General features: G+C 42.6%; 1 protein-coding gene across 1 annotated transcript in view; it reads left to right on the plus strand.

Moving 5' to 3' along the window:
* Positions 1–24,588, plus strand: part of NID1 (nidogen 1) — an 83,006-nt gene that overhangs the window by 16,498 nt on the left and 41,920 nt on the right. Inside the window, exons 2-7 of the mRNA XM_025448448.3 lie at positions 10,234–10,533; positions 12,373–12,599; positions 14,850–15,223; positions 17,630–17,779; positions 21,706–21,957; positions 24,113–24,313. Of these exons, the coding sequence (XP_025304233.1) occupies positions 10,234–10,533; positions 12,373–12,599; positions 14,850–15,223; positions 17,630–17,779; positions 21,706–21,957; positions 24,113–24,313 (1,504 nt within the window). The remainder of the gene's footprint in view (positions 1–10,233; positions 10,534–12,372; positions 12,600–14,849; positions 15,224–17,629; positions 17,780–21,705; positions 21,958–24,112; positions 24,314–24,588) is intronic.

A 24,588-nucleotide genomic window follows, 5' to 3' on the forward strand; every position in this document is an offset into this window, starting at 1 on the left:
AGTGGCTGTAAACATGCATTTAAAGCTTTTGAGAGAACACAGTGTTTCAGGGAGACTACCATGATTATTATAAGCAGGATAAGTCCCAATGTCTAGAGTGTACTTTGGAGCCATGGTATCCAAGAACCAAACCAATCAGAATCAAATAAGTAAAAAAAACAACCCATTGTTAAGCCAAGTACAGCAAGTGATGTTGGCCATAGCACACACACCTCCTTGCTCAAGTAAAAGGTAATTAAGGTTTGTCCTATGACCAAGAGCAATTTTGGGGAGGGAGTCTAAGGATTTTGTTCTAAGTTACTGCTTTAACAATTGATTCAAAGATAGGTTCCACAGTTAGAAAGCATTGTCTTCCCATGCATTCAGAGAGAAAACACAAGTAGTGAAGAGGAAAAAGGAATAGAGACTTCATACTGGAGGTGAGATCCTTCTGTTTTTGTTTTTAAGTAGGCTCCACACCCAGTGTGGAGCCCAATGTGGGGCTTGAATTCATGACCCTGAGATTGAGACCTGAGCTGAAATCAAGAGTTGGACACTTAACCAACTAAACTACTGAGGCACCCGAGAGGTGAAGATCTTGATACATGACCTTGGCAGGGCTGTCCACCTCAAGATGCCATCTGCTTCTGGGGAGGAACCTCCTTAGTCAATATCAATTTTATATCTCCAGCTGGTGTGCAGTTCCTAGGGCCTGGAGGAGCCCTTTTTAATTGGGAGACATGGACCCATGGTTCAAGTCCCTCAAGTGTAACTGTTCTCTGGGCAGTAAGGAGGACCTGGCATAGTCCCTTACCATGAGGTTCAAAGGCAGTCTTCGTTCTTTGTGATTCCAAATCAGAAGCGTGGATCAGTGGTTGAGCTTCTGCCTTTGGCTCAGGTTGTGATCCTGGAGTCCCAGGATTGAGTTCTGCCTCAGGCTTCCTAAAGGGAGCCTGCTTCTCCCTCTGCCTGCATCTCTGTCTCTCTCTGTGTCTTTCATGAATAAATAAATAAAATCTTAAAAAAAAAAAAAAGAAAAGAAGAAGAATGGTGGGAGAAAATTGGAAATGTTAGTCTGGAGTTGTAGCCAGACCTTTGAGGAAACTTGAAGACTTCAGGATCCAGTACAGTTTACAGGGGTAAAACAAAACCTCAAACACCACGAACTGGAGTGGAATCTGACATCTGCAGGGTTGTGTTATTGGTTTCTACTGAAACATTCACCCTTATTTCTATCAAAGAGAATCATGGTAAGACTAATCTGTTTGCAAAATAAGTTGAAAAATTAAATTTGACCAGATTATTTGTGTTAAGTGCAGCAAGAATAGTGATTGACTGTCAGGGTTCTTTTTACACCTGCTTTGCTGGAACTTTTTTTTTTTTTTCTTTTAAGATTTATTCATTTGAGAGAGAGAAAAATGTGTGAGTGGGGGGAGGGGCAGAGGGAGAGGGAGAGGGAGAGGGAGAAATCTCAAGCCAGCTCCACACTGAGCACAGAGCTCAAGGCAAGGCTCAATCTCATGACCATGAAATCATGACCTGATCCTAAACCAAGAGTCAGACACTTAACTGATTGAGTCCCCCAGGCACCCCTGCTGGAAACTTTCATAAGGAATCTTAGATTGGACTTTTAAAAGCCTTTCCAGGGGCTCCAGTGGTGGAGCATCTGCCATTGGCTCAGGTTGTGATCCAGGGGTCCTGAGATCGAGTCCCACATCGGGCTCCTTACATGGAGCCTGTTTCTCCCTCTGCCTATGTCTCTGCCTCTCTCATGAATAAATAAATAAATAAATAAATAAATAAATAAATAAATACATACATACATACATACATACATACATACATACATAAAATAATTAAAAAAAAAAAAAAGCCTCTCCAGGCTAAGAAGCCAAGCTAAGGACTCGTCATCAGACTTAGCCTGAAATACCTATAGATTTGGGTGAATTTTTCTCTTCATGAGGTCCCCAGGATATCCTGAGGTTCCCTGGGGTTGCTAGGAAGTGCCTGTCCTTAATTACTTGGTTGGGCTACTAAGAACCCTGTAAGCACGGTACTAGGCTGTTTTCTCCAAGGAGCTCTTACTGGCTCAGTAAAACCAACTTTAGTTTCTTAAATCTGTTATGCACATTCTTTTAAGCATTTTTTTTTTTTAAAGTAGGCTTCACACCCAACATGGGGCTTGAACTCAAAATCCTGAGATCAAGAGTCACTCACTTTACAGACTGAGCCAGCCAAGTTCCCCTGTACTTGTACATTCCCCTGTACATTCTGAAAGTCTGACATTTCAGTCAAAGCCTTGGTCATGTAACCAGTGTTCCCAGTTGTGTCCAACGAGGACAGATTCTTATTGAACTTATGCAAATAACTATATTGTATAAAAATAACAATACTCAGTAAGTTTCCACATTCTGGAGGGATCAGGTAGGGAGAAAAAGTAAATGCTTAAATTATGTTTACAAAGGTAGACTTTACAAAATGAAAAAGTAAAAATACTTTCCTTAAAGCTGGAAAAAAAACATTAAGGAACCAGCAATGTCTCAAAGAAAAGTCTGTAAAAAAAACCCTCATTATTTCATTCAATCCTATGTTATTAATTCTTGTTCTGCTTTAATCCAGTTTCAGTTATATAATCACAAAGTTATCAGAAATGTATACTCTAGAGTACTTGTCAGAGTCCTTTCTATGAACACTTTCTGACAATGAAGCACTTTTGCAAAAGTGTCAGAGTAAAGTAATAGTCTGTACATGACAAAAGACACAAAATGACCATGTTTAAAGATCTGATGAGAATTCATTATAATAGAACTGACAAGAAAATTTGGTTATTTCTATGACATATGACATTTTAAGATAACAACTGGAATTGTGACTGATAACATTATACCAGGACATGTCAGATTTTTTGGAATTTCATACAATTTCTAGAGCACTTATATTAATAACATGCATCCATACAATATAACCTAAGGTTTAACATCACTTATTTGATGATGAACTCTATGTAATTTAAAATACCAAATAAACCCAAGTAACGTAACATCTCTTTTATGAGGTGAGAGACAAATCCTTTGAGATTTAATAGCAGGACCCTCTGGGAAATCTTTTTTTTTTTTTCCCCCTCTGGGAAATCTTAAACTTACTTTGGGGTCAAAAAAACTTTAGAATTTGATTTTTAGAAAATGTCAACAGGCTTGAACATTTGATTAAATAGAATCACAGATCGTTATGATTTAATATTTACTTATCTATTTAATCAAGGTGACAATAGACAATGTTAAGGGTAGATACTGAAGGTTACGAAGTTGTGAATGAAACTTCACTCTCTTGCTATTGAAAAGACTGGGTTTTCTAAAGTAAATCAAAGACCTGAGAAAGACAACATGAAAGCACAGTGAGTTATTTTGGCAAGACAAAAATCTTTTCTTTCCAGGTAGATTTCTTAAAAGGTAAAGAAAAAAATATTCACAATTTCTTATCAAGAGCAGCACAATAGTCCAAGAAAACTGTCCTTCTAGCAGATAAAAGAAAATTAAGCTTCAGTTTTTGTTTTACGTAAGTACACTATTGATATTGTTACATGTTTTAAAAATTCTTATTATTTCTAGTAGTCTTAATTACATATATTAATTAGAATTCTTAATTATTAGAATCCTTAATTCCTATTGAAGATTAAGAAGCAATTGTGGACTGACAGACAAATACATTTTATAATTTCTGGAAGTGTATACTTCCTAATAGTAAGTTTTCCAGTGTGGCACAGAATATGTTCACTAATAGACCCAAAATCTTGCATTCCTCTGTAAAAGAAAGCCAAAGATAGATAATTAATTAATTATTGTAATTAATGTTTCAGTATTTTCTCTTATTTGGAAATGATCTAGATAGTCAATGAATATCCATCATTCAACTTTTCTCAGTATAACTTAGGTTTCCAGATATCAGAAAGATTCTGGAAACTTTTTTTTTTTAAATTAGAGAGGGTGTGTGGTTGTGTGCTAGGTACCAGTGGGAAGAAGGCGATGGGCCGGGCAGAGGGACAGAGGGGATCCCAAGCAGGCTCCATGTTCTGCGCAGAGCTTGATGCAGGGCTCAGTTTCACCACCTGAGATCACGATCTGAGCGAAAAATCAAGAGTCATATGCTTAACCTGTTGAGCCACCAAGGTGTCCCTGGAAACTAAGTACACATACCATCAAGCATCATCATTGTTGAAAAGTTCATTTATAAACTCACCTTACTAGTATCTGTTTAACTCACTTGTTCTGATAATTACATTTAGTCATAAAAACTTCTCAAGATCTTAAACGCTTAAGGGTTATCTTATCATTTTTTTAAAGATTTCTTTTTTTTTTTTAATTCAGAGAGAGAGAGAGAGAGAGAGAGAGAGAGAGGCAGAGACACAGGCAGAGGGAGAAGCAGGCTCCATGCAGGGAGCCCGACGTGGGACTCCATCCTGGGTCTCCAGGATCACACCCCAGGCTGCAGGCGACGCTAAACCCGCTAAACCGCTGCGCCACCAGGGCTGCCCTATCTTATCGTTTTTACTGACAAATTCTGTAACAGGTATCAGGAACTTATTTGACTTTTAGTAAACCTACATGGAATAAAAGTATTCTATTTAATGCTGATAACTCTAAGACGAGCCTGTTTTAATTAAACCAACAAACTTATACTAGCTTTTATTTATCAAAGATTATCCAAGATCACATGAACTTGAAAAAATTTGGATTAGTTTTTATATTTGTGAGTGTACACTAGACCCACAGAATGCGTGTTTGTCTTTAAGCCAATTAAATAGAGCTCTTTACTAATTAACTTTGGCATTACTATCTGGAGTAGAAGAAAAATCATACATTTGTAATATATATACAGTAAATATGTAGACAGATGCAAATGGAGATTGCCTTGCTTTTATCTTAAAATTTTAGCCATGGGGATCCCTGGGTGGCTCAGTGGTTTGGCGCCTGCCTTCGGCCCAGGGCGTGATCCTGGAGTCCTGGGATCGAGTCCCACGTCGGGCTCCCTGCATGGAGCCTGCTTCTCCCTCTGCCTATGTCTCTGCCTCTCTCTGTGTGTGTCTCTAATGCATAAATAAATAAAATCTTTTAAAAAAATTAAATTCTAGCCATGAGGCAGGTATGATAATGCAAAACTCACTAGTTTATGAAAGACCAGTTGGGTCTAAAGTTTGTTTCTGGCGGATGGAAAGTTTACCTGCTCAGATGGCAGGTGGCTAAAGCTTTTTCGAATATTTGTGGAAGAGACTTAAAATTTGTATTTGTTCTTGACAGTGATTTTATGGAGGTTGTGGACTAGATGTGTGGGGAGGGAGCTTTTTAAACTGTTAATATTTTGAAAATTCTCCACCTCCCTCATCTTTTTTCTTTCAGTTTCAGGTGACTATGGGCTGTGTTTTATTTGCCCCCTGGGATGTTTACATTTCAAAGGCAGGGTAAAATTGACATCTTCTAGGGACAGAGAAAGAAGGCAAGTTTTTTTTCTAGGAGTTTTTGAGTGTATTTGTCTGTTATCAGAAGTCTCGGAGAGTTGCTATTTAAATGTTTCCTTCATTTTCTTCAAAGCAGTTCTGTTTCAAAAGTCCTGATCTTTCACAATATCTGCAAACGTTCTGAGATGGATAAGGGAGTTTTGGGGGTTGGTAAAAATAGGTAGACTTTCAATTGTTTCTAGAGCTGTATTTCTGGTTTTGCAAAGATTTGTAAGATAAGGACAGTTGCTCTTAATTCTGCAAACAATTGAGATGTAGCCTTAAAGATACTGAGGGGCTGAACTGCCCATCTAAATGCATTATCTTCAGTTTGCTTCTTTATATCAGGGAGCAGATCTTCCACCAAGATGGAAATCAAAAGATACGTTCTAGATTTAGTGCTAGACGTCTTCAGAATATTTTAGTAAATCCTTACACAAAAGACTTTAGAATGTTTTTCTTTTCCTCTGGGTGAATAGTTTCATTTTATCTTAGGTGAGAAAGCCTAAAAACATATTCCTATCATCTCTGAATATCAACTTCTGATTTAGTCAACTTCTGACCATAGAGCTACTTAAAAAAAATCCTTTCAGATATCTCATCAGGTTTCAGCTGGCAGAATATTAATATTCCTGGCAGTATTGCATCCAACCCCTTGGATGCAAGAGGCATCCCCAAAGAGGGTGCAAAGGATACCACCTGCCCAAGATAATCCCCTAGCCACTCCCAAAGATAACCAAAAGAAAGAAAGACTTAGACAATTCTCCTGCGAGTTGGCAATAGTTGATAGGACCCTAGCCGCAAATGGAAGGCAGCACACATCTCTGCCTGGCCAAATTTTGCCCACCCCCCCATTCTGACACTAAACCAGATAAATAAGAGAGCAGTAGCTGTCCCCTGGAGAGAAAGAATCAACAACCAATGGGTACCCAAAAGTAAAATTCACAGGTCACAATTCAAAGACCTAATTGTTACAAATGATTTTGCCTGCCAATCTGAATTTGGAAAGGAAGGGACACCATGAAATTTGACCTTCCTCTCTTAACCAGGCTCTGCAGATAGAGATCTAGGAGAGCTGACTTTGGCGCGAATTCTCACCCTTTGCTGGCTTTTGCCAGTTTTCCCAGGAGCCCATCTGCATGCTCTGGAGCAAGTAGGGTGTCCTGGCAGGTCATATCCTGGTCACCAGAAGCTGTAGAGCAGGAAAAATAATTTTCACTCTACTTTTTATGGTGAGTGCTTGGCTGAGACTCTTTTTTTTCTAGGATACCTCATAAGCGTATAAGCTTATCTAGGTTAAAAGTTCTCCGTTGTGGCCACTGTATTTCAAGATTATCTTGTTAAGGTTAATGTGTTTGTTCAGCCTTAAAACAAAATTTTATTCACCCAAGGCCTCATGCTGGACTGAGTCCAGCTTAAGTTGGATCCAGTCTGATCCTGGATCCAGATCTGGCAGATATGTTTCTTAGGACTTCTCAAATCTACAGATTCCCCCCCCCCCCCACCTTTTCTCTTGAAGTGTATTTGTTGAAGAAACTGGCTATTTGTCCTTCACAGTGTCCCATGTTTTGGATATTGCTGATCATGTCCCTATAGTATCATGGAACATGTTCTTCTGTCCCCTGTATTTCCTGTTAACCATTGGTTAGATCTGGAGACTTGCTTGATTCAAGTTATCAGTTTCGTATTTACTTTGTTTTAGTAACCGGTGTGGCATTCTAGAGGGAAGGACCAGGGCAACACATAATGCTGCAATTCTTCATACAGCTCACAAACGGAACTCACACACAGTCAGGCACTATTTCGAAAACAACTTTGGTTTCTGGACCTTATTCTGTCTGAACCTCCCTACCCTGATTTCTGGAGGAAGTCAGGGAGGGAAGGGAATAACATGTCAGGTGGTGTGTAAGCTTTGCGGCTATGGCAGTGACCAAGGTGGACATGGTCACAACTTTTGAAGGGACATACATCCTCGTGGGGAAAGTAGCAAGAGCCAGCAGACAAATAAGGTCATTACACATTATGGTCTGCACTTGGAAGGAAACAAACAGGAAACATGGACAGAAATGGGGGTCAGGGAGTGAAGGGAGGGAAAAAGAGGGGTCAGCAGGAGGAGTTGACACTGGACAGATGGAGGAGGCTCTCCTAGAGGCCATACTTCACTGTGCCCTGGAGGGTGGGAGTGAGCCAGTCACAAGAATGCATGGGGCAGGGGAGAGGGTGCTGCTGGTGGTAGAGATGGAGAAAGTGCCAGGGACCTCAGAGGTGGAATACATGGGGCATGGGTGAGAAAGGGGAAGGAATCAAGACCAACTCCCTAGTTTCCTGTCCTAAGCAACTAGGCGCCTGGCATGAATCTCTCAATGGACCCCACTCCAGTCCCCTTAGCAGTTGTAGTACCTGAATCCATCCTCCTGCCTTCCTAAATACTTTTGGGGCCTTTCCCTTTCTGCTCCCAGTTCTTCAATGGACTTGCTCAACTTTAAGAAGATGGAGGAAAAGGAACAAAACGATGGGAACATCACATGCTCCACAGATCTGTGTGGTGAGATGGGCACCCAAACTAAGAAAGTATTGTTCAAGTCAGCCATCAGTTGGTATATCTCAAACAAAAAAAGACAGAAACACTCATGGAGGAGAAGTTTAAAGCTAAGAATCAAAGAAAATGTCTGGGTATTCTGTAAATGAACTTGATCTGAGATGTCATCTTTCATTATCACTAACAATTGAGTTGACTGTGCCATGAAGAAAGGGCTGAAAAATAATTTTCCAGTACTAATACTAATGGGGGTTATGTGGTCTGTGTCCAAAGCAGTTGCAGTGCTTCTTGATTGTTGTCTAAAAACTTGATTCCCCAAGCATTCCTTGTGATAATAGAAACAGTCCTGTGCCCAGATTCTAAAGAATAAAAGACACTGGGAGTGTTTTCAGAATTGTTGGACTGACTTGAATTTCACTGGAAAACAGCTTTTTAAAAACTAAGTTGTTTGTATGTGGCCTCCGTGTGATCGCTTCCCACTAGAGGCTGATAACTGCCAGCATCTGGTGGCTTGGGAAAGTGAGCTGTTTCCCACGCCCCCACATGGTAAGCCCCGCTGGGATGTCCAGTCCGAGGGGATGTGTGGATGGTTCTGGCCAGAGGAGAGGGTGAGAAATGAGCTGGCCGAGCTCCTTCCCTGACTCCCTCCTCCACAGCCTGCCAGCACGCTCCAGAAAGGCATCGCTGGTGCCAGGTGGTGCTGGAAAGTGTGCCCCTCGACAGTTAACAGCCCATGAAGCCTGGTAAAAAGGAGGGGTTTGCTAAGTCTACATGTAATCTCCCAGAACTCTCCTTCCTGTCCCTTCCCAGGCCCAGAGCCTCCCTAGCCCTTCCCCTTTGTAATGAGGAGAAGGCAGTGGGAGGAGGAGGGAGGGAAATAAGTGACTTGGAAAACCCATAAGCCTTCCCATCAACTCCTGAACAAGAAAGAGTCCCTTTCTTTGCATTCGTGTTCTTGCGATCCACAGCCTCTTAAAAGTACAGACCAAGGTGCCATTTGCAAAGTTGCTCCCATTTGATGGGGATTTTTTTTTTTTTTAAATCACAGATTCTCGAAGTAAAAAGGGCACTGAAGTGGTGTTCTATGTCATCAGTGGATTGTGCGCTAACAAGAAAGAGAGAGGGAATCAAAGCCTCATCCTTAGCATGGCTTTGAGGGAGACCCAAGTACCCCCACCACTGAGTACCCTCAAACAATCAAGGGGCTCTTTGTCCCTTCCCTTTTTCCCAAGGAGTGTGGTGGTTAGCTGGATAAGAATACTGATCTCTTTTTATAGGAAGCATAACTGATTTCAAGAAGGATGTATGTAGGGATGAAGAAGGCCAACTTTGGAGTCCAGCCCCCTGGGTTTGAATCCCAGTGCTGTCACTCATTGGTAACTTTGGATAGATCTAACATACCTCACTTGCCCCATCAGAAAAATGTGAATAATAGTAGTATCTAGTCTTATGGAGGTCTTCTGAGGATTAAATGTTAATAAAATGCCTGGAGCATGGTAAATATTCAGTGTTAGCTATTATTCTGACACATTAAACTATTCCTAATAATTAATGATATCATAATGCCCCATTCCAATTTACTTTTTTTCTCAAGAGATGCACTTTCAATTTTTTAATTTATTTATTATTTTTTAAAGTAGGTTCTGGGCCCAAAGTGGGGCTTGAACTCATGACCCTGAGGTCAAGAATTGCATGCTCTATGGACTGAGCCAGCCATGTGCTGCCAAAGTTACTTCTTGACCCATTACTCATTGTATCATCTTCCATGTATGTCAGTCCCTCTGGACTGTGGGTTCCTTGAAGGCAGAGACTGTGTACTACTCATTTTGGGACCCACAGCAGTTAGTACAGCCCTGGTATGTAATGGTCACTCAATTTGTTGGGTAAATTAGTGAAGGCTTTAATAATAGCTTAGGTTTGCATGCTGCAAAGCACGCACATGTGGGAAGCCCAGGACTCAAAGTTCAAGACACATGTCCAAGGCCCATTGATGGGTATATGTCAGAGTCAGGTCCTGTGATTCTTGCACCATGCTCCTTCCACCAGGCCATCTTGCCTAGGAGAGGAGTGCTGAATTTTGTAATTCAGGATCATGTCCTTCTCCAATTCTGTTGTATTTGACAGACTGGGGGTACCTGAACAGTGTTCTGTGAGTGGGAGCTCAGAGTTCCTGAGGAAGAATTCTTTCCCCACTCTCTTCTTAACGATGCTTTCTCTTGTACAGGTCACCACAAATGGCATTATTGCCATGAGTGAACCCCCAGCCAAAGAATCTTATCCTGGGGTCTTCCCACCAACCTTCGGAGTAGTCGCACCTTTTCTGGCAGACTTGGACACGACAGATGGCCTTGGGAAGGTTTATTATCGGGAAGACTTATCACCCTCTGTCACTCAGCTGGCTGCAGAGTGTGTCCAGAGAGGATTCCCAGAAGTCTCTTTCCAGCCCAGTAGTGTGGTGGTTGTCACTTGGGAATCTGTGGCCCCCTACCAGGGGCCCAGCAAGGACCCTGAGCAGGAAGGCAAGGTAAGCACTCTTCCAAGTACAAGGTTGTCAATAGGTTGGTTTTATATACTTTGGTCTTCCTTGAAGGAAGAGAGATTCTTGAGTAGGTCAAGGAAGCCATCTTTATATCTAAAGTCACTTTTTGGGACATGCCTCTGTTTCTCCTTAGAAACAATAATTTCGTTCCACCATTATTTGATTTTTATAGTATTACAGAGTAGAGAGAAACTTGAAAGATCCAAAAGCACTCCATTTAAACAGAGGATGTTCTAGGTCGGTAGTTCCTAAAGTGTGTTCCACAGAATACCAGTCCTATAAGATAGTCCTTGAACAAAAGACCTCCCCTGGCCAAATAAGTTTGAGAAGTGCAAAACGTTATCTCCCCCTTGGTGATTCGCTCCAAAAAGTCCTGCAATAAAGAAACCTGCCTAATTTTTTTTAAAAAAACTTAGCAGTCCCCAAATCTTTTGGCCATACTCCTTTTTTCCCTCCCTAGTAAGATACATTTTGTCCCACAGAACACACTTTGGGAAAGCCTGTTATAGGCCTGTAGGACACATTTTGCTTTTTGTAACTGAGTGCTCTACTTGAAAACTGCTTAAAACCTTAAATGTCTCAGGACGCCTGGGTGGCTCAGTGGTTGAGCATCTGCCTTTGGCTCGGGTCGTGATCCCAGGGTCCTGGAATCAAGTCCCACATGAGGCTCCCCACAAGGAGCCTGCTTCCCCCTTTGCCTCTCTCTCACTGTGTCTCTCATGAATAAATAAATAAAATCTTTAACAAAAAACAGCAACCAAAAAAACCCTTAAATTTCTCAACTGTGTGTCCCCTCCTCTTGAGTGATGAACACCCAACCCCTTGTACAGAGTCCTTGCCCACCTCTTGGGACTAATCTCCCCTTCTCCTTACTTTTCCACACATCCTTTGCCACAGCTGAGTCAAAATTGTTCATAATTCTCTGATCATGAATCTCGCTCGGCCCTGGGATCTTGCATTTGCTGCCCTCTCTGCCTGCCCCCACTACTGGTGTAAAACTCGTACTTGATCCTCTAAACTCGCACAGCCTCCTCTGCTCCTGCCCCCTAAGCTTCAGGCACTTCTTTCTGTGGCTTCTATAGCACTTGCACACAACTCCATTATAGAATCTGTCCCCCCATTTTGCAATGTTTTCTTCACATGTCAATTTCCCATCAAACTGGAAATTCTCAAGTGTGGAGACCATGTATTTATAGGAAAGGTACCAACAACATTTAGGGAATACTTTCTCTGTGCCTGGCTCTTCATATCATACACAGGTCTCCTAACATTTCTGTGAAGTATGTGGTTTTCTTTCCATCTAGCAGGTTCAGAAATCCAGGCTTAGAGAATTTAAGTAACATGCCCAAGGTCCCATAACCCATAATGAGTAGAGCAAAGATTTAGCTTCAAATCTGTTTTCTCCCAATGCTCATGTTCTTTTTTTTTTTTTTTTCTGACTGTACATTGCTTGGGTTCGATAAATGTATGACAAATGATAAGTGTGGTTAATATGTTTAATGGCCATGGAAACAAATTCTAAGGATAAGAATTTGCTCAGTGGCATGAGATTTAGGCCCCAGTGTAGAGGTACCATCTCTATAATTTTTAGCGAAGCTTCATGGAGAAGGTATTCATTAATTAATTGGAAAATTTCATGTTGATCCAGCCTTAAAGATTTAAGTGGAGCCATCCTGGAATGCCTAACTCTTGCTACAAAAATACTTCTAGAATAAGGTGAGAGTACTGCTATCTCAGGACTTTGTCTAGATAGTCTGGTGAATAGGACAATTTAAGGTCTAATGATATATTCCTGAGTAACTGAGTCTCAACTCATCTTTGCAGAGAAACACATTCCAGGCTGTTCTGGCCTCCTCCGATTACAGCTCCTATGCCATTTTTCTCTATCCTGAAGATGGCCTGCAGTTCTATACGACATTCTCCAAGAAGGACGAGAATCAAGTTCCTGCTGTGGTCGCATTCAGTCAAGGCATCCAGGGATTATTCTGGAAGAGCGAAGGAGCATACAATATATTTGCTAACGACAGAGAATCAATTGGAAATTTGGCCAAGTATGCTTTCCTTGTTCTTCAGTAGATTCTCCCTTGATGATCATTTTATTATTAAGATGATGGTTTTATTATTTTATTAAGGATTGTATATATTATTATATATCAGTAATGGGCACTAGAGAACATGTCCTGAAAACGTTCCCACAGATTTAAATTTTTTATACAGTTTTTTATATCATGTAGTGCCTTTTCCTTGATGAATTCAAAGTAATACACTCTTTCAATGAACAGGTATCCCATTTTTTTTTTTTGATAGCATGCACATTTGAAACGGTTGCTACCATCTCCTCTACAAGCATAAAGTTACAAATAAACGCTCTTCACACCCTATCTCCTGCTATAAACCCACAGCTGTGAAAAGAACGTCTCCCCCTTCACACCCCCTGCCCCGCCACGTGGATGAGAATAGAAACTCTCACAACAGAATTAGTGCTCTTTTGGGCTATTTTGTAGAATTTGGCAAAAGCAGGGGAAACTCAGACTGCTTTTTTTCTAAAACTAAAACCTTTCTCTCTCATTGTGCCTTGAAAAGTGAAGAAAGAACACCACCCTCCCAATTTCATATTACCCAATTGGATCTAAACATCCCTTGCCCTTGACTTAATGGTGTGAGTAGCAACTGGCATTGTGTGGGTGGCAAAAGCCCTCATTTATTGTGCTCGCCTGTTTCTGTGGTGTGAAACTCATGGCCAGTTTCCAGCTACCCTTGTCATGTTGCTCAATATGGAGTTGAGAAGAGAACCATTCTTCTCACCCTACGGATGCAGTAGACTTAAATAACTTCCAGAACATCGATAATAGTTAAATAATTCAACATGATGGGTTTCAAGTATTTAGCGCCTTTGTTTTTAATGTAATTTGTTTAATTGTAAGTTTATAGGATTTAATTTTTTACAATGGGTCTGTTTAAGAACTGGCTTGCAAAATTATTAAAATTTAGCAGCTGGCTCTCATGAGCTGGTGCTAGCAAGCTCCTGCACACCACTGCCTCTCTTGGAGTCCTGGGACCGACAGATGGAATACATAACCTGTTTCTACAGGGCTTTCTTGATTCCTTATCCCCTATCCCACCCCAATGTTTTGCTCCGTATCCTCCACTGAGTAATGTCTGTTCCTTCTTTCCATTGTATAAGCTGGTCATTTTACATAGTTTCTGATAGGAGCACTTCCAATCACAGATGCATAAGAACAGTAAACATGGTGGAGAAGGAAGAAGAGATTAGGGTCATTGTATTGTACTTTTTAAAAAATTATACAAGTCTTTTACATCCTGAATCTCATTTACATTTCACCATACCCTTGGGATGGAAAAAGGTAAACTGAGACCCGTCCAAGATCCCACAGCTGCTAGAGTTGACATTTCCGATAATCTAAGTCTGTACTGTGTTCACTCACAACACTTTTGACACCAAATAGGTGGCATTTTTTTTTTCCTACACCAACCAATTCCCTAACTTTCTGAACATCCATTTGGCATTCTACAGTTCAGCTCGGTTCTGACACGGACAGCCCAGGGTGAACAGAGACCCCACAGATTAAGGGTTTGATCCCACAAGACTGCACCCACCTCAGATGTAAGCTATGGGGAAGCTCCACATTGCCACCTCTACTTCTGATCAGCCGGCTATAAATTAGGGGTTTCTGTGACTCCTTGCCAAGTTCTATAATTTTGCTAGAAATGGCTCACAAAACTCAGGAAAGCACTTTTCTTACTATCGCCAGTTTATTTTAAAGGATACAAGTCAGGAGCAGCCAAGTAGAAGAAATGCATATAGCAAGGTATCAGAGGCAGAAGGGACTTGAGGCTTCCATGCCAGCTCTGCATGTCCTATACTCACCAACCTCAAAGCTCTCCCACCCTCATTGTTTAGGGGTTTTTATTACATGAGCATGATTGATGAACTCCTTGGCCATTGGTGATTCACTCAGTCTCCAACTCCTCTCCCCTCTCTCGAAGTCAGGGTGTGGAGCTGAAAGCTCCAACCCTCTAATCATGCCTGGGTCTTTTTGCTGTCCCGCCCTCATCCTGAAGATCTCTGGGGTCCCAGCCACCGCTCATCTCATCAGCATACAAGAGACACTGCAGAGATTAGCAGGATTTTAGGAGCTTTATGCCAGAACCAAAGACTCAGACAAAGTAGGCAGTGTGTTCCAGGCTGACATGCAGATTCTAAGGGCTCCTCCTGCTTTGTTAGTGGGGGAAGTTTGTGGGTTGCTGGCCTGTTTCTAAGAAGCCTGTCCTTCCTCTAGGAGCAGCAACTCTGGGCAGCAGGGCGTCTGGGTGTTCGAGATCGGGAGTCCAGCCACAGCCAGCGGCGTGGTGCCCTCCGACGTGAGCCTTGGACTGGATGACGGAGCAGAGTATGATGATGAAGACTATGAATCGGTGACCCATCTGGGCCTGGGGGACGTGAGCACGACACCCTTCCCCTATGAGGATCCGAGGAGGGGAGACCCTGGCACGTACAGCGCGCCCCGTGTCCTCTCCCCCCGCCGCCTGCCCACTGAGAGACACCCCGGACCTCCCACGGAGAGGACCAGGTCTTTCCAGCCACCAGCAGAGACATTTCCCCAGCAGCATGCACAGGTCATAGACGTGGACGAGGTTGAGGAGACAGGAGTCGGTACGGCCATTTACGTTATAGCTGGCATGTCCCAGGACAGGAGGGGGTCAGTTGTGTGCCTTATATGGCAGTTTGGAAGGTTGAGACCTGGGGAAGTAGGGGTGGCCATCACAGCTGTAGAACTTTGCTGGATGGGCCTGGTGGCTTCAGAGACTCCAAGGGATCTTTGGGGATTAGGGTTGTGGTCACAGGAACTGCCGAGCGGGTGCTCTTTCAAGTTTCCTCTGACTCCTTTTGTCTGTTTGAAAGAGAAGAGGGCTTTGGAAGTATTTTGGAAGTCAGATTTTCTTATTTGTGACTTCTGGGATCAGAAATATATTCACACACCTGAAAAAACATTTTGGAAGGTTCTTGGGCTATTTACGCAGTTTATCTTTGACGTCTATTTCCTCTTGGTTTTGGCGTGAAGATGGTTGATTATTTTTCCTCCCCAGTCCTGTCAGCTTCAGGGTTGGCTTCAAAATACAAAACAATCTGGGTTTAAAGATTTCAAAATACAAAACAAATAGATCCCCCTTTTAAAGATAATTTTAAAATACAATCTTTTCTAGCCAACCATATTCTGTCGGGTTTTTGCTCTATTTTGAAGGAAAACCATTTGAGCTCTTGCATGCTTTGATTTGTCTTATAAAAGATGTTCAAATTAAACTGTGTTAATTATGTTTTGCTCAGCAGGTTGACATATAATCTGTTAACATTCATTTACATGAGATAGTCTAAGCCTTTAAATGATGTTTACTGTGACTCTTTCCTGCTTCTACTATGAATTTATAAGGCCCCCAGAAAAATCGACTCCATTGCACATTATTCACTCAATTTTTATTTCTCCTTACATTTTCTGATTTGTTTCATTGCAGTCGTTATAAATGTTTGTTCTTTTTGGAGTATCCCCAAACCTGGACAAGATCTGGTGGCCCAGGGGGGATGTGCTTACTTACTTCTAAGACATAGAAATAGAGAAGTTACCCTTTATGGCATGATGAGAACATGGGTTCATGTCTCATTTCAGGGTTGTGAGATTGAGCCCAGTGTCAGGCTCCATACACCCTGGATTTCCTGGGGCAATGCTAACAACTCTTAGCACATGGCACTCTGCTCTTACAGCTGCTTCCAGACTGGTGTCCCCCAGACATGTGGGGTTATGTTTACTCACAGATGTGGAGTCTGGAGTCTTATCCTGCTTTTCCCCTGTCTAGGTGTCTGTGAATTTCTCATCCGTGAAGCCATCACTTTGAAATGAGATCATAGCTAGCACCAGCAACTCGGGGTGGTATATTACCTGGTACTGGTAAAAAGCCTCAATTTGAACTCCAACTGTGCCTAAAACAGATATTTTTCTGTCCCTCCATCCCATGGTTTTATTTCCCTGTTTTTAGTAGAAAGGTCAGTTTTCTATAGTCAGCAGTCTATTCCTGGTGTTATTTGAAAAGTCACTCACAGATACGCAGGCAGTAAGGGACCCACTGGGAGCCAGGCCCGCAGCTGGAGCTGAAGCAACCAGTCACGTTTTGTGTGTTCAGCTCAAGGCCCTAGTGTTCCGAGCTCCAAACGCCACCTTTACACACCGGAAATTCCCTTCTGAGCTTGTAGACTAATCAAATTGACCTGACGTTAAACTTTACTTTTATCTGCCCTTGTCACAGTCAATCATAAATTGGATCATTATCCCCTCTAAAATGTCTCCCCATGTGCTTTTGAACCTGATTCCAAATTAATTTGCTGTGGATTATTAAATTTAATGAGCCAGTTCATAATTCTAACAAAATGAAGCTGGGAAGTAGGAATTTGAAATAGAAATTCTTTTTGTTTTTTTGAGTCAAAGACCTTTAGACCAAGTATGACTAAGGAATTATTTCTAGTCAGCTTTTCAGTATAAGAGCTTCAGAGTTTTCCCCTGGGAGAAGAATGGGGAAGTTTTAAAAATACTTTCAGGTCATTAAAATGACAAATTTTATTATATATATATATATATATATATATATATATATATATATATATTTTTTTTTTTTTTTACCACAATAAGATAGTAAAAAAAAAAAAAAAAATCAAAGATATGTCCCAAAATGTGAAGCTGATCTGACTATATTACATGGACGCCATGTTAAGATTGATGTTGGGTGGCAGTGACCTAGTAGGGATACAGTGATAATATTGATTCAGGGATCCAGTACATTGGATTATAGCATTTTTAAATAACTCACTCCTGTGATTTCTCAAACTCCTTTTAGACCCATTTGCCTTGGTGGTTTGAGTACAGGAGCCACTATATGACTTAAGTAGCTACAAGTAGTCAGCAGTACTAGAGCAGGTGGGAATTCCTGCGAGGCTCAAGTGCACACAGTATGGTAAAGCCTGGTCCACCGCCATGCAGGGTGCTTACAGGTGTGCTGTGTTTTCTCTGAACAGTGTTCAGCTACAACACGGACTCCCGCCAGACGTGTGCCAACAACAGACACCAGTGCTCTGTGCATGCCGAATGCAGGGACTTTGCCACGGGGTTCTGCTGCAGCTGTGTCGCGGGCTATACTGGGAATGGCCAGCAATGTGTTGCAGAAGGTATTTGGCTTTGGGATCACCTGGGTGGCTCAGTCAGTTAAGAGTCCCGCTCTTGGTTTTGGCTCAGGTCATGATTTCAGGGTTGTGCGATCGAGCTTGGTGTCAGGCTCCACATTGGGCATGGAGCCCGCTTGAGATTCTCTCTGTCTCCTTCTCCCTCTGCTTGTGCTCTCTCTTGCTCGCTCTTGTTCTCTCTCAAAAAAGAAAAGAATGAGGTATTTGGCTTTGATGTGTCCCATTTGTGTGGGGAGAAGGAGGGAGTGGAGTTTTTGTTATGGTGTTTGTTTTGAAATGTTGGCTACATCTCTAAAGGTGGGTAGTGTTTTTAGTAGATCTAAAATGATATTTAATATATCATTCCCATTTTTCTCATACTCCTCTAAAGGGCTTTTCTCAGGGAATGCCCACTTTTCTAATAAAGTGGGGTCTCTTTCTTTCCTGTGCTATGTTTTTCTCCATCTTGATGCCTTGGGAGCCCATCTTTACAAAGGCCCCTAACATGGGACAAAGGCTGAAGTGTTTAAATAATGCAGCCTGGACCAGCCAGGCATTGTTAATGCCTCTCATTTTCTTCCATTTCTTTCCAACCTCCCATGTGGCATTGATCACAGCCCTGACTGTCCTAATGGTTGTTAAACTCCAGCAGGGCCATGGTGGGCAGGCATGGACCAAAATTTGTAGTAGGGAAAAGTATATTCCAATCACCCATCCCTTCCCACTGTCCTCTCTTCATGCCTCTGAAATCACTGCATGATGATGGCGGAGCGTAAGGGGTACACCAGTTAATTCTGGAGCACCAAACCCATTGTGGGGCTGACTCCAAAATGGATTCAGCTGTGGGTCAATATCAGTTCTAAGCTCTACCCCCAAGAGGACCAGCCAGTCTTGATGCTCTCTGGTGAGCAGAACAGTCTTCTCAGCGGAAGTCTAGAGGGGTAAGAGAATAGTTTACTCAGAGAGTAAGACCTCTGGGAGTCTGGGGCATAGACTAAAATTAAAACAAAAGCCACAAAACCCTACCATACTGAACATTGGTCCTTTTAGGTGCTACATCACCTCACTTGTCCCTCATTGGTCATTTTCTTTGTGCTGAAGAATCTCAACTGCTTTGCAAAATTTAACTAATTGAAACTCGGAGGAACAGTTTCTGTTTTTCACATCCCTGGCCATAGCTGTAGTGAAATCAGTTATTTTAATTTGCTAAAAAAAAAAAAACGTTTCCTTCTAGATCGCAATGAGATAAAGGGAGTTTTGTTAAATACCATCTGATGAAAGAAAATTATGTATACCTATTAATTTGGGGAAATGTTTTGAACTTCTGTAAGTGTGTTTTCTGTTTTCTTTTAAATCCCACCACCCCAGGTAGTATGGTATGCCTCTGTTTCTTGTTTTTGGCTTGGCTTTCGTACATCTCTCACCCAGAGAGAAACTTCCAGAATTTACAATGAAAGCTTATTCTTAAAGAGCAACCTCTCCTTCCCTCTTTCCATGCCAAGTATCAGAGCTGGAAATGCTGAGCAGTTTGTGTTTGGTGACAAGCTCAGATGTAACAAACTGTTCAGCTGCATATTTTGACATTATATACTCGCCCCATAATACTTCTGTGGTTTACATATTTGTTGGATTCTTGCTACTTTTGAAACATTTTTCTGGCTCAAGGTTTGGTGGAAAAAATTTGTTTGGTTTCCTTCACTTGGCTTTCTTGCTTGTTTCTGTAATTGTTTGGGGGATGCATTTTTTCGATATTAGTCTTCCAACTTCATAGCATTCCCCAGTGTAATGACACAATTTGTGTGCTGAAACACTGTGTGTGTCAAGTATGTCTTGGCTTGTCAGTGACCCTGTTTAACAGCTTGGGCATAGTGAACATAGCAGAGGGTTTTCTGATCATAAGCGATGATGCTCAGGTGCAAGCCCCTGTGTCCAGTGTTATTCAACAGACTTTACTGAGAACTTTCTGGGTGCAGAAAACTGCTGAGGCCAGGTGAAGGAGCTGGGTGGATCTGAAAGTCCTGTCCCTGGTAATCTATGAAGAGAAACAAAGTATGTGCAATCAATAACTGATCGAATTTAATTCTGCATCAAACCTGAACAGTCCAAAGTGATTTATTTACCTCTCCCTTCAGTTTTCTTAAAGATATAATTAACATCCTTGTTAAAGGACACAGTTTGGGGCACCTGGGGTTTTGGTCAGTGAAGTGTCTGCCTTCAGCTCAGGTCATGATCCCAGGGTCCTGGGATTGAGCCTTGCATTGGGCTTTCTGCTCACTGGGGAGCCTGCTTCTCTCTCCTCTCCCCGCTCCTGCTCTCTTGCTATCTCTGTCTCTGTCTCTCTCAAATAAATAAAAACATATTTTTTAAAAATAGAGTACATGGTTTGCTGGATTTTAGTCTCACTAAGTTGTGCAGCTGTCACCTCTGTCTAGCTGTAGAACATTTTTATCAGTCCAGAAAGAAACACTGTATCCACTAACCCCTCTCCACAGCTCATCTACTTCCTGCCATTATGGCTTATCCTCTTCCAAAATATTTCCATTTCATTCCACGGAATCATATGATATGTGACCTTCTGCATCTGACTTCTTTCACTTCACTTGCTGTTTTCAAGGCTTATCCCTGTTTTGGCACATACCAGGACTTTATTCTTTTTTTTCTAGCTATGTATTCTTTTGCGTGGTTATACCAAGCAACGGATATCCTGGCCGTTATGAATAACGCTAGTAAGAGCATTTGTGTACAAGTTTTTGTATGGACATATGTTTCCTGCTCTCTTGGGAAGACACCTAGGAGTTGGAATTTCTGGGTCATGTGGTAACCTTCAGTTTTCTTATTTGAATGCAAAAACGACTTAATTTCTTTAGATCTTACATTTTTCTGATTAAACAGTAATGTATGCAAGTTATAAATACTTACAAAGCATAGAGGCACGTATTACAGAAAAATGAAAGTTTACCGTATTGCCCTGAGTTAACCCCTGTTAGCAGTTTTGTGTATATCTCTTCTTGTATTTTCCCCGAGGTATATGCTAACATTTATTATTAGTGTGCTTTTAAAACAAAAACTATTCTATATATACTCTTTGGTAACTTGTGAAGAAGGCTTTTACATTTCCACAGTAGGTTTCACATCTTTCCCAGTTTTCTGAATGCAACAGTCAACCACAAACACACCCCAGTCCATGAGCCGATCCTGGGCCAGAGGCCATGTCTGTGTGTCCTGTGACATCTGCAGTGCCCACATCTGTTGGAGCTTGGTTTGAATGAAGCTCCGGGACCCAGACGGTCCTCACTCTCAGTGATAGAACCATATTTGAGCCAGAGCTGTGTATTAAGGTGTGTGATAGATCAGGCTGCCAAATGTCCCAGATTCCCAGGACTACCCAGTGAAATTAGGAATTCTGTTCCTTATACACCTAAGAGTGATCAGTGATAGGATCACCTAGTTCTAGATCACTCGTGACACCGTTCTCCTAAGATGATTTAATGTGACCCTGAAGCTCCTTCATCACACAGTGACTCCCCTTGGAGCTACTTCCGTGCTGTCCATTATGGATCAGCATGGGACAGAGGAAGGATGTTGGAATTTCAAATGCTCACAGACAGTTGTGACTACTGTCCTCCTGGCAACTGCTCTCAATGATCCCAATGCCTTTCTATCTCTTTGCTTTAGAGGTACAGGTCCTACCAGGCATGTTACTCTTTTTTAAAAGGCTGGCTTCTGGGGCACCGGGATGGCTCAGTGGTTGAGTGTCTGCCTTTGGCTCAGGGCATGATCCCGGGGTCCTGGGATCGAGTCCCGCATTGGGCTCCCCGCAGGGAGCCTGCTTCTCCCTCTGCCTATGTCTCTGCCTCTCTCTGTGTGTGTCTCTCATGAATAAATAAATAAGATCTTTAAAAAAAAAGCTGGCTTCTTCGTTTCTTGCTCAGGTTCCCCCCAGCGAGTTAATGGCAAGGTGAAAGGAAGGATCTTTGTGGGGAACAGCCCAGTTCCCATCGTCTTTGAGAACACCGACCTCCACTCTTACGTGGTAATGAACCACGGGCGCTCCTACACAGCCATCAGCACCATTCCCGAGACCGTGGGCTATTCTCTGCTTCCTCTGGCCCCCATCGGAGGCATCATTGGATGGATGTTTGCAGTGGAACAGGATGCATTCAAGAATGGGTTCAGCATAACAGGTAATTTATCTTCAACGGTAAAATCAGTGGACCCCACAGGTGTGCCTGGGAGGCCTGGGGGTTAATAGTAAGGAAACTCTAGGTTTGCAGACACTTACTGATGAGCATTTTGTGGCTCTAGACCTAAGACCTAGGTCTTAGGCTGTGACAGTCTCCCTCCTTTTGTTATCAAGCCTGCCTCAAATTCCCAACCAATCTGATCTGATATTTGACATTTCTTTAGCATCTGCTTGGAGAAAAGGAATCTGCTGTTTCTAGCTAGTGAATTAAGCCTGATAAACATAATCCTCCTGAGTCTTAGAAAACCTAATTTTCCCAGAGGCTGTGCCCTATCAGGGACAGTGCAGTCTTTAGCAGACCCGGGGGCAGATGTTTGGGGGGACATTTCTGTAGTGTGGTCATGGCCTCTCCCATGTTCTGCTGAGGCCAGCTTCCCTGTGCATGCTGGAGGCCTTTTCCTGGAATAGTTTGGGTTTAAGAGACTGTGTCCTTCCTCTCTAGACACTTCCAGAATTTGGAGCCCATTGTTCTGGGTCACTGGTACCCATCTGCTGCTTCTGACTACCTAGATCTGTTTTTTCCCCCACCTCTTCACCTTGCTGGAGCCTCAACCGTGGCTTTATTGTGAAAAGGCCATGCAGCAGGGTCTCTAGGCTTTGCCATGGTAACCCTCCAAAAGTCATGGGACATTAAATACATAGTTTCCTGCAATGTGGCCATTTAAGAACGGAGAGGATACATATTTGAAAAAGGGTGGACCTACCCATGAGGTATCAACTGTATGGCCTAATATTTTTTCTCTATCCTTCAGGCATATATATCCTGAGTATTATAACCAGGTTCACGTTCTCATGCAAACATGCTCTTTCCTGACAGCCAAGATTTGCAGTCAGACCCACAGACGCTACTCCATCCCCACACAGGTTTTCAAATTGGTGTTGCTCTCTCTGTGGATTCATTTAAACTGGTGGTATTTTGTAACAACGTCAACTTCAGCAGGGTTGAGGGAGTCTTTACAAATTTCCTACCACAGTAAATCTCTTTTACTACCGTGGTCCTTAAATGTCCCAGGACGTGGATTAGCACTTGGACATCCGCCTGGGACTTGGGTACTATAAAGCAGGAATTGTCACACTTTGCAAATGGGCAGATAGTAAACATTTGCTTTGCCTAAATATTCTAGGCGATATGACCTCTGTTGTAACTGCTCAACTCTGTTAAGTGATCACAGAGCAAAAGCAATCATAAATAATATGTCATATGAGCAAGTGTGACTGTGTCCTAATGAAACTTTATTAATGGGCACTAAAATGTAAATTTCATGTAATTTTCACATAGTATATATGTGAAATATATATGATAACATGTAATACGAAATATTATTCTTCTGACTTTTTAATAAACCATTTAAAAATGTAAAGAGCATTCTTGGCTCAAGGGCTATGGGCCTGAGTGGCCAGAGTTAGCCCCGAGGCCATAGTGTGCCAGCACCCCAGCTGTAATGGGAGTATGCATATGTGGAAAGGAAAAGAAGCTGGAAGGAGAAGTATTTTTGCTGCATCTTTGGGGCTGCAGCCTAGCACAGACCAAGGGGAGTTCCTGAGCCAACACCCATAGTAAGTACTCCCCAGGTGGTTTCTGGTATTGGCAATGGTTTGCCCTGAGCAACTCACCCATCCTGACTGGCACACTGAAGTGTTACAATAGTTATCACCATAATTAACATCTTGGAAAGCTTGACATTTGGCAGAGCACTTCTAAACATACTTTAGCTCATCTAGTTTCCAGCAGGTAGCATGTATCGCTCTTTTATCCTTAAGAAATGGAGGCTCGGGACATTAGGTAACTTGTTCAGATTTGCTCCATTAGCACCTAGCACAGCTGGGAGACCAACTCTGGTCCTTTGCTTTGTCCAGCTCTAGTCCTGAGCCAGCCCATCTCCAATACAGGTATGGGGCTGGGAAGCAGCTTCTCTCCTCTGTGCATGACTCAGTTGGGCCACAGGGATGTTCCAGCCCTGTCCCCAGCATCACGGGCTCCATTTCTGCCAACCAAACTGTAGAGGAGGTGTGAGCCTCCATCATGAGCAACCCCTGAGCCTAGGAGTCATTTTTACTCCTTCCCAGGTGACAAAATGACTCACGTTGCTTTCCAGGAGGTGAGTTCACCCGCCAGGCCGAGGTGACCTTTGTGGGGTATCCGGGCAAGCTGGTCATCAAGCAGCAGTTCAGTGGCATCGACGAACATGGACACCTGACCATCAACACGGAGCTGGAGGGCCACGTGCCGCACATCCCATTTGGCTCTTCTGTGCACATCGAGCCCTACACAGAGCTCTACCACTACTCTCGTGGGGGTGAGGCACCAGAGCCATGTGGGGTGGGGGGGTGAGATGAGAGGGGTGGAAGTGGGGGAGTGGGAGGGGTATGGGCACAGCTCCAGCTCCCCACTGGCTCCAGACCCACCCACTGCTGCAGGAGCCCTGGGGCTGGGCCATCCCCTGGGCTTCCTAGTGGGAAGTATCTGGGTGCTAGCTTATTAAAGTCACCTTTTCCCCTAATTATAGACATAGTACACACTAGTAGGAAATTAGTGCAAAAAAAAAAAAAAGAAGCATAGTGGTAAAACTGG

This window comes from Canis lupus, chromosome 4 (genome assembly GCF_003254725.2).
Source record: "Canis lupus dingo isolate Sandy chromosome 4, ASM325472v2, whole genome shotgun sequence".
Lineage (NCBI taxonomy): Eukaryota > Metazoa > Chordata > Mammalia > Carnivora > Canidae > Canis > Canis lupus.